This window comes from Etheostoma spectabile, chromosome 22 (assembly GCF_008692095.1).
Source record: "Etheostoma spectabile isolate EspeVRDwgs_2016 chromosome 22, UIUC_Espe_1.0, whole genome shotgun sequence".
Lineage (NCBI taxonomy): Eukaryota > Metazoa > Chordata > Actinopteri > Perciformes > Percidae > Etheostoma > Etheostoma spectabile.
In genome coordinates this window covers 15359425-15370806 of record NC_045754.1, presented here as the reverse complement: position 1 = coordinate 15370806, position 11382 = coordinate 15359425, and the positions used below count along the sequence as shown (strand labels likewise).

Here is an 11382-nt window from a genome sequence, read left to right as displayed (position 1 = left end):
CACACACACACACACACACACACATTTCTGATCATTCTCACACACATATTTTAGGCTTTTAGTCGATGCTCCAAACACTAAAGACATAAGATTCAATTATAAAGTTGTTCTTATAGGCAACCAGGGAGTGTATGTGATTGCCATCCTGCACACACAAACACTAGACCGAGCCACTGTTAAGTCAGAGGGGAGAGCAGTGTCCTGTTCTGTCTTCAACTGTGATGAAAGTGCTTGTCCTCTGCCACTGTTAATCCACTTCCAGTAGACAGCCTAAGCATAACAACAGAGAGAATGCATCGATCTGTTTGTGTGTTCTTATGACTGCACGCTGTTGTGTGATTATGGCTGCATATCTTTGTGTGTCTGCCATGCATGGCTGCGCGTTTATTAAGAAGAAGAGGAAGAGATACTTTTTTATTAATATAAAAGAGACAGAGAAAGAGAGACTGAGCATGTTTGTGCTTGTGAATGAAAATGTGTTTGCGTACGTATGTTTGTGTGTATCTGTACTTCAGGTTTTGTTTGTGGGTCTGTTTGTGTGCTCTTGAGTTTTGTGTAGCTAAACAGCTTAGCGCAGATCAATACAACCAAGCTTCAGTCAGTAGCTGTCAAGGATGGAGTGAGAATTCAGCCAAACTATTACAGACTTTGTTCTGGGCTAAAATGCTCTGATTTGGCTCCAGGTTGCAGTTTAAGGAGGACTCTGAATGCATGACTGCCGCCTGTAAAACCTGCTTATTGATTGCGTCCAGAACCAAATAAATCTGTATTTGCATTGGCTTGAATTGAACATCTTCATCACAGTTTGTAGATGCACAGACTCCTGTAGAATCTATTTATTCAGCCATTTCATACAGTATGTATATTCATTTTTCTTAGCGGCCTTGCCTAAATATCCAGAGATGAGCAAACTCGCATACTCCCATGTAGAGAGCCCAACTACCCCCTAGTGGCCAGAGGGAGACATTGCATTAACCAGAGCCCTTGACTCACCTATCTGTAAATTGCTGAACCGTGTAGACAGCATCATGTCAATAGGTTTGTATAACCTTGCCCTTACTAATATTCCAGCTATTTGCTTACACGCTACACTGTTTAATCTCTATGGATTTACTGCTCATGCTGACTGAATCAAATTTCCCTGCAAGCATCAACTTTCATATTATCATATTATTCATGCTATCCTCATGGATTACTTTCCATTAATGAAACACTTGACTTAGGTTTGTACCTAAGGACTATTATAGAGAAAAATGTGCACCTTAACACCATATTCCCTGTGGAAAACTATGACTAAACTAGGCAATAGATGTGATTTTATTTGATTTAATTGGGGGAAATTTTAATTTCAAAATGAGAAAAAGAACCCTGCAAATGTGGAGGGATTGTACAGATAATGCAACCATTGTATTAAAATGTTAGAACAAATGAAGTATGAATGGGAAGTTGGACAGTACTGTAAATTAACCACAACATGTTTGCAGGATGTTCAACTCCATACATTTAGAACAAGGAAATGTATGAAATGCATTAGATATGAATACATTAAACATAATAAAGGACTTTAATTTCAAAGGAAGTGTTTCTTCACATGCATTAGTCATTGTATACAACATAGAATATAGTGGAGTCCATATAATGCGTGGATATAAAATAGTGAATATATAATTAGTTGTGTTCTTTCCAATTCTGGATACCGTGCCAAGATGTCCCCCTCTCTTGTGATAAATACATGTCCAAATGAAGCCCTCTTCACTGTTTTTTGTCATTAAGGTGTTATAAAGTGTTGGCCAGAATGAATCACAGTACATTTGCAAACCAATAAGCATAACGCCTCCTTTTCTACATAAGTCCTTGGCCTCTCGCATCTGTCTCTCATTGCATGCACATAGAGCAGTCTCCATCCATACTGGAATCTCATCAGCTACATTCACACACTACAATGAAAAACTGTGACAGTAAGAAAATTAAAATCTGAAACATCCAATGGAAATCAACCGCATTCTGTGAGCAAATCACATCCTGCAGCTGCTTATCACCCCAGTGGGAGCACTTCAACGTAACACGTCCCCCCTTTACTGGCAAAAAGAGTGATTGAAGCACACTTCCTCACTCATCACACACACACACACACACACACACACACACACGCATCCATGCACACATAGTGTCTTCCACTGGTTGCTTGTAGCTTTGTTGTGTCTAGATATCGATGTTATGCCCAGTGTTCAGTGTGTGACTGAAATATTAACTATCAGTGCATATCCTCCATTTACCACTCCCCATGTGCCTAACACCAACCCTCTACATACCAATCCATTGACTCTTATTTTCCTTAAATTATAGGTTCATAACTCATCAAAGAATGATACAAAATTTAAGAGGAATGCTGGTGGGCATGATGTAATTTGGATTTAAGCAATAAAATCCGCGAGGGAACTGTGGGAGAGGGATGGAGCGAGAACATACATTAAGGTTATAGACGCATGAAAAGTAGAGCCAGAAGGTGTGCTAACGAAGAAAATTCTGATGAATAATACTTGTTCATGTTGACTTACTGCCTCCAAGCTCTTTTCAAGGTACAAACATGCACTTAGCATAAACGGGTAAACAGACGTGGACATACATACCAACAGACATGCATGCACAATGAGATCTTCTCAAGTCAAATCAATACAAAGGCTTCACGCTGCACTTCTCTCCTTCTATCTTTTCATTGCTCCCACCTTCTACCTTCTCACATGCTTGAGAGCTTTTAGTTATGTTAAGGAGAAACTCAGGAGCACCACAACTCATTTCACATACATCAAGGAGGTTTGGGACATTTTGATGACTTACACAGAAGCATTTAATGATCACTCTATTGAGGAGAGAAGTAAGACGGCAGTACAGTACAATGTGTTTTTGTGCAGTGCCATCCCAACTCTCGGAAGTTCCAGTCCTCCTGAACTCCTTAAACTCCTTAAACTCATGCTGGAGGCATTACGTTTAGCGAAATGCTAAAGGTAAACAAAGATGTTACATGCGCCTAAACACAGATGCTAGAGCCAGGTCAGCATATCTCTCTGGGACGTATGCTGAAGTGTGGCAGGGCTACCAACCTCCAAAAGGAAACTGTCCTGAAACAAAACGTTCTCTTATCATACAGCTGTCTACACTCCTTGAAACTGTAGAGAGACAAACATCATTATACATGAACAGGTTTGGTTATTAGAGGCCGGCCGAATATTCTCGTCCCATGACCTGTGACCTATGAATGACCTGATGTTGTCTAAGCTTACCCTGTGTCTGATCATTCCACAACATGGTGTTTCTGGAAATTCCATCACAAGTTATAATTAATTTAATTTTTAGCCAGGAACTATGACTGTGGCTCACACTCACACCAAAGAGTTGCGAAGAACAGGATATATTCTGCTCGGGATGACAGCAACAAGAGAAACACTGAGCAAGACTGGGGAGTAGGTAGCTAGTAGTCGCTGACTTACTTCTCAGTACAGTGTACACATAAAATCTATTAAGAAGATGTCATGATATTGATATGATATTGTTTAGCATTTAGCTAAACTATGTTAAATGGTGGAAAACTATAATCTGCCCATAATCAAATGCAGAGAGACAACATTAGCAGCTAGGTAGTGGACAAGGTGTAGCATTTGGCAGCTGAAGAGACAGGTGTTTCCCTCAGGAGGTGGTGGAGACTAAAACTCGTGTGGATTTAAATAGTCGTTGCAAAACATCTACACGGTTCACCGTGTTAGATTTAGCTCCAGCCATACAGCAAGTTTTCTTTTAAATACCATCCAACAACAGCATTTACAGTCAGACAAAATGTGCAGAACATGTCCTACATGCTGAATTGTTAGCTGCTTTTGAATGTTCAAATTCAGTTACCGTAATGTACACTTGCTAATTACTGAATTTGAAATTGGATGACAAATAATTACATTACGCAATGAATGCCAATTTTGTTAAAGCATGCCACCTCCAGCATTTGAAATTTAACCAACCCATTACTATTTTGCTTATATGTCCATCAGAGGCCTTGTTACAGCTGCTTTGATCTAAGATATAATAATGTCAGTGAGAGGCAGAGAAATGAGACGGATACAATAAAAGTCAGTTATGCTGGTGAGCCCGCCAGTGGATCAAATTCAATTTCCAGGGTAAAAGAGCGAGCTGATTGTTTACCTAAGGCTGCGGATTCTCCGCTATCAGTGTTGTGAATCTGTAAGGCATTTAGACAAGCAACTGTTTAGTTTAAAGACACGGCAGAAAATGAGTGGGAAGACAAGTAGGAGTGTGGTAATTGGAATCTGAGAGAAAAGAGAGCAGAAGAGAAATGGAAAGCAAAAGAAAAAGAAGGAATAGAGAGTCAGAGAGAGCGGGAGGAGGGGGTTGAGAAGAGAAAGATCATGTATTTAGATAAAGAAAAAAGACCCACACAATAAAATAACAAAGATCACTTTGATGCATTGAGGTTATCTAAACCCATCACGGTCCTGAGGCTTATTTCAAGGGAGAGGATTTGCATGTGCACACAAATACCTGCTGAAATGTACACACAAGCGGACACGGTGCAGCGTAGCAAGCAAGTGTTTGGGTTTTTAAACAGTTTGAGAGGTCTCTTCAGGTTAGCTCACTACCAAAATGCATATCATAGCGAGATCAAAATAAGTTCTCATCTCTCCAACTCTGGCTTTTGCTTTCTCTCAAACTCTCACACACTGTGAGGGCTTAGGGATGAAAGTGAGAAGTCCCTGCAGGCACCACACATCTCATCTCTGTTTCCTCCTTCACTCCTCTCCTCTCCTCTTTTTTCCTCTCCTTACCTCTCCTCCTCTCCTTTCCTCCTCTCCTTAATTTTTGATTGGGAAAAGCACATATTTGTTTGATAGGTTTTGTTGTTTATATTTTTAAGTTTGTAAAGATTTGTCTTTGTCTTGTTTTTTGGTTTTGATTTCTGTGATTGTGAATCTTCTCTTTATCCCCCTCCCCTTCTCTCCAGGTATTGGTATTGGTGGTGTGAACAGCTGGCTCTAGCTGTGAAGGGAAAAGGCAATTTAGTTGTTGACTTGATAATGAGGTCAAACTATTTATTCAAGTGAAAAAAAAAGAATATTGGCATTTATTTGCGCTTAGTTTCTCTGATGATTAATCTGTGATGGGAGCTTTTTTTGTCCCTCAGATATCATTAAGGAAACAGAGCTGCCACGAGTCAAAAGTTCTCAGCGTACTGTAAATTACTTTGAATATTTACAGCACATTGGCTCAATTAGATTCCTTTTGAGCACATAGTTAGGGAAATAGATTTCACCCATTGTTAATTTTCTCTTTGTCTAATGCCTGATTACTTTGCTTATGTAAGCTTTATGTAACCTAAGAGGCACCAACAGCGTTTAAAGGGACAAATTGTGTTGTCTAAATGGTGCAGAGTAAAAAGGAAAGGATCCCAATAATTGTGGTTGTAATTGACAAAGTTTGGTAAAATGAGGTTTCTTCACTGGCTGTCTCCCTCTGTGGACCTATATGTGGGGCTTTGAGACTCAGACCGCTCTCCCTGACTGTGCAGCCAATTTGTTTTTTCAGTTAAAAGTAAATTAGCTGAGCACAATTTAATTGTGCCCCATTATCCCACCCTCCAGTCACCGTGGAAACAAAGCCCACACAATGCTCCGCTGAGACCAGGCTTTTGGAAAGTATCGAATTAGGATTTTTTTTTTTTTGTGTGTGTGCAGAGAGGGAAAGAGGGAGAAAATAGTCTGGAGAAGTAGGGAGTTTAGAGATTTTTTTCTGTATGGGAGGACTCTACTGATTCAAACCTGTAAACTGGAGCAACACACACACACACACACACGCACAAAAATCTCAACCCTTTAATTACAGTCCAGCTCCGTCACTGCTAACAGGCCACGAGAGCTGTTCAGCACATCAATAGAACAAATTTCCAGTGAAACACGCGGAAACAAATGTCATTGTTCTCAATCCTCCTCCCCTCTCCTGGCTGGTGCTGTTGGTATGCATTCTGCAGACTGATGTATGCTGAGATACTGTTCTCCTGTGAACAGAGAGGGGGGGGGGAGGGTTGAGGATCTTTATTTCTGGGACACACACAGAAACCAATTTGTGGGGTTGAAATGATTCTCGTCAATAGCACCGGCTGCAGCCTTCAAGCTAATTAGAAACTTCAGTGAAACAGCAATAACAAGTTAATTATGTTGCAGGGATATTAAAGTCGTGTATTCCCTCCCTCCATCACCCTCTCTGCTCTCACGTCTCCACTGACGCTCTTCTGTGTAAACACGCTGCTTCTTCTCTCTCTATTTAAAGTTCTTGTGGATAGGCTTTGAACAAACGGCAGACTTTAGAAAGTGCATATTGTTAATTAATGCGTGATCATTTGTCTTGAGTCTTGGTAAAGAACGGTTTATTTGTAGGATCATTATGGAAGATTGCTTTAAGGTTTGCGCTCAGCCGTGACCAGCTTAACTAAACAAATAAAATACACAGAATTAACACAAATTAACACTTTCCAACTAAGAGGTTTTCTTTAATCGTTTGGTCTGGTGTGACTTTTTTGAGCAAACAAAAAAGTACAAAGTGAGATATTGACACCACTTAATATGAGGATTTTCACGCATTTTTCTTCTAGTCTACAGAGAATGATCAAAGAAGGATGACAAAATATGGAACTCTATTTTAATGATGCATTTTCTTGATCAGAGAAGATGTTTTAAAAAACTCAAATCTTCGATGCATTGTTAAATATTGCCATTCAACCATGTAAATGGTGTCAAACTTTCTTTTATTAAAATGTATCCAAGAACATACACAGTATCACTCACATGCCAAATTAGGGCTTTTCCAGGCAGCATAACCTGCCTTGAAAACAACAGTAGCCTATATGGCTTACCTGTGACATGTGACCATAAGCCTTGAAGTAAATAGGAGTAGGATATAGACTTGGATTTATATTTGATGACAAGTTATGTCATGTTTCAGTCCTAGTTTCTGGTTGTGCTATAGAGTCTAGGTTGTCTAGTGTAACGTAGATTTGTTACGTTACTGGGTCATGGGAAGACTAGGTTAAAGGTTTTCCTTTAACAGAACAAACTGGACCACAAGAGGGACGCGTTGAGCTTTTGATTGTGCTGCGTTGCAGCTTTACAGTGCCTGACAGCAATGAATTAGCATCTCTCCTTCATCATCCCGTTTAATGTGCTGATGTAGGTCTTAGGCTGGGTGTCTTTTTCTTTTTTTTAAAGGCTGTGATCAGTAGTTTTAGAGCCAGACTCTCTTTAAAATGCAGATACTAATCTATTATCTCTACCTCCCTCTTTCCTCTTTTTTCAGTTGGATCATTACCCTCCAGTGAGCTACACCCTCCCAGATGCCTCAGACACACAGTTCAACCTGGTCAAGACGCTGTTCTTAGGCAAAGTCTATGGTGAGTATGTCAGCTTGTCGAAACCTTTTTAACCATTTTTACACTGGGCAAACTTTTACCAAACTAGTTATGATCATATTTATTTTCTTGACTCATTTAATACCACTCTATCCACACGCCACCATGGTTTTACACTATTTGTTAAGGTGCTTTTTGGAGCGTTAAAGGATAATTCCGGTCGATTTCAACATGTAGCTCTGTTTTTTTTTGTTTTGTTTTGTGGTGCTGTCAGTAGCGAGACCAATGAAAACAATCGATGCAGTCTACACCATGTTATCCTCCTGCTAGAGTTAGCACCCAACAGGCTTAAAGAGGCTTAAACAGGGCAAGTTTTAAACTTGTTTTTAGCCTCTAAGCATGCTCAAAATGTCATTACCAGTGCCTAGCCATGTGCAGTTATTCCTTCCAATTGAACACAGCGAATTTGACTGCAGGAGATTGACTGCAGTGACAGAAAGGCAAAAAAGTTGTGTTAATCAAAACTTATGTTTATTTCCTGTTTTCCGGATAAGTCCACACTAGTCGATTAACACAACTTTTCTACCTTTCTGTCACATCTACTGCAATCAAATTCACTGTGTTCACTTGGAAGGAATAACTGCACGTCTAGGCACTGCTGTACCGCTTCCTCGATCGGTTTGTTAATTTTGTCAGTTCCTTACCCTTTTAAAACACCAAAGTCACACAATAACACACACAGGAGTCAGGTGGCTTTGAAGACAGCATAAATGTAACAGCTTCAGTTCCATGTCGGAAAGGGCTGTCTGACGACAAAGTAAAGCGGTGATAATATTTTAAATATAGCGTACACTTTTTAAAAAAGTAAACCTCTATATATGGGCGCCCGCTCTACCAACTGAGCTCTCCGGGCGCCCATATAGCGTACACTTAAAAAGATTACTTCTTTTTTTTGTTAGGGTGACTAAAATTAGTTTTGTTGTGTGGCCCAGTCAACAGCCAAACATTGCTTAGCTTCCTTGTTGGCACTCCTGCCTGCTTCTCGAAACTGGGGGCGTGCCAGCAACATCTACTGTAGGGAATACACTGACTATGCACAGTATACATCCCTACTTCAAAAGATCAGAACTATCCCTTTAAGGAGCTCATGTTTGTAATCTTTCTGAATCATTCTCATTGTGGATTAGAGAAGAGGCTGATTGACCCGATTGAGGCTGCAACAAAATTAGATTTTCAGGAAAATAAATCCATGCAGTTATTAGAATGTTATTAATGTATAGTGGGTTGACCATGCTGTAATCCCCAACTGGAGGTTATCTACTTGGGTTAAACCAGATTAAAACAATCACAGTTGTCTACTGTGAGGCAAAAAGTCAGTTGCTATCTCTCCTGTCCAAAAGTAAAAGCCTGGACTTAGAGGCACACGGAATGGGAGCATAGTATAAAGGCATAGAGGCACACGGAATGGGAGCATAGTATAAAGGCATAGTATAAAGAGTATAGTATAAATAAAGAGAAGTCTAAGTCTAAGTCTAAGTCTAAGTCTAAGTCTAAGTCTAAGTCTAAGTCTAAGTCTAGTGTTGATGTTTCAGCTGTTGTTGTATTTAGGTTCTTAATATATATTTAGTTTATGCTGTATTGCTGTATATTTAAGAATATATATACGTGTGTGCGCGCGCGTGTGTGTGTGTGTGTGTGTGTGTGTGTGTGTGTGTGTGTAAAACACAAACCCCTTAGATAAGCCATCTGATTTGCAAATGGTTTCCTCTAAACGCATATACATAAATAAACATTAATAAACAATAAGTGCAAAAGGAGACTATAAGATAAATTAATAAAACAAATACAAATACTCACTAACAAAATCTGTCCATGTGCTTTGCTATTCTCTCAAATAAGACTGTAGTTACTCATGATGTCCACTAGAGGATGCCACAGGATTGAAATAATGATGTTGCTGTAGCACATTATCACAGCTCCATCTCACTCTGCATACATGTGTGCACCCCAATTGTGGCTGATCTGGCAAATACTGTAAACTTAACATATTTAACTTCTCATTGAAATTACCTTGATATTTTGTTGCTTAACACTAGACTGTCCAGGTTTCTGCTCAGTACTTGAGCAGCTTATGTAACTGTCAGAACATATTAGTCCAACCTTTACTTTTTGTACTTTTCCCTTTGATGTTACTATTTGTGTTGTTCAGTCACTGCTACTTTGACACTTGTGAAACACTGACACTACAGTACTAAAGCTAATTAAAATGTTATTATTGATCTTTTGCATCAATTTATTTTTTCCCCACTAAATTAACTAAGAGCATAGGTCTTAACAAAACACTAACTCATCTTCCCAAACACCTTAGACGTTGATTACCCTAATTATCAACAGCCAGTTACCTAGGTTCTCCTGTGGTTTATGGCTGGATTTTGGTCGGTTTTATTAGCTTCTTTAATTACTCATAACACTCCTCCGATGGTAGATTGTATCTCAATATTGGCATCCGGCTGCAGCTTGCTCTATTCTCCTCGTCTCTTTTGTCCTCTAACTCAAGTGCCGAGAAAGTCAGTGAGGTTGAAGTAATGGCTGACTTCACTTACCAGCCAGAACTATCGACTGCTGCACACACACCATAAGAACCCCTGGGAATACAACGCTACACACACACACACACACACACAAACACGTGAACAGGCACATTTGCACATAGAACACAGCGATCCATCTTCAGCCAACCAACACAGCACAGATGCTTGTAGGGCACACGGGACAAAGTCACTGCACATGCCAAAACAGACCCAACTCATATAGCCATCTCCTCAAATGCAGCCTTACACTTTACACATCAATAGACTGAACTAAAGGTGTCTCGTAAACATAACGGAATAATAAATGTAGACAGAGCAAGGAAATAAGAAGGTAATTGGATCAAAAAAAGGAGGAAAAAAGAAGGATCACGGGAATATTGTGATGAAAAAGACAAAGGGGGGGGGAGGAAACAGAAGAAAAGCATGCGTTTGATTTTGCACATCTTATCAGATCTGTTCCACTTCTGTGTTAGGACCACAGAGACAAGAGAGGCTGTCAGACAGCTGAGCTATCAGATTCTCAATGTCTGGGAGACAAAGACACTGTGTTTGGCACAAGAACACTTAAACACTCACACATGCGCACACACACACACACACACTGATCACAGTGACATCTCCCCTATCACCTCACAGTCTACTAATTGTGGGATGGGATAAGCTGGCTATTTTTATATTTTTGTAACCTTAATATATTTTGGTTTTGGTCTGTTTCTCATACAAAACAAGCAATTTGATGATGTTACCCTAAAATTGAGACTGAAGTTTGTCATTATTTTTGTTTTATTTACATTTTATACAAGAAATGGTTGATCACTTAATTGACAGAATAACTTTTGAAAATCCAAATAATTGTTAGTTGCAGCCTTAGCTAATATACCTGCCCAGCATTTCTAATGCAGACTCAATTAAAGTACTGCCAGTGCCACACTGCTTGAACAAGCAGAAAAGATAAAGCTGTCATTGCATCAAAATTGTTTCAAACTACCTAGAAAGGCATGTTATGAATGTTAATGTTACATTGCTGTGGTCAGCAAAATGTCAATCTGGTTTGTGAGAACAAAACCAATGTCTACTTATGAACTGTGTTTGTTTGTTGTAGCTGTCGGTGTGAATAACTCAGCTCCAGGGTCATGGGATCTACTGTGTTTGCTGCCAATTGTACTTAAGCGGTATTGATCATGAAGCACCGGGATGATTCAGCACGTACTACATTTAGTACATGCTACTGAAACTGCTGAAGCCTGATGCTTGATGTATGCATGCAGTTTGTGAAAGCAACTGTATACACGCATCAGTATTTCAGTTGATATTTATTTATGGCATATTTACACATGTGGGGTGTGTGTGTGTGTGTGTGTGTGTGTGTGTGTGTGTGTGTGTGTG

General features: G+C 39.6%; 1 protein-coding gene across 2 annotated transcripts in view; it reads left to right on the top strand.

Annotated features, from left to right (window-relative positions):
- Nucleotides 1-11382, top strand: part of cntnap2a (contactin associated protein 2a) — a 351650-nt gene that overhangs the window by 327678 nt on the left and 12590 nt on the right. For both annotated transcript variants that reach the window (XM_032503457.1, XM_032503458.1), the window contains one exon: nucleotides 7354-7447. In XM_032503457.1, coding sequence (XP_032359348.1) covers nucleotides 7354-7447 — 94 coding nt within the window. The remainder of the gene's footprint in view (nucleotides 1-7353; nucleotides 7448-11382) is intronic.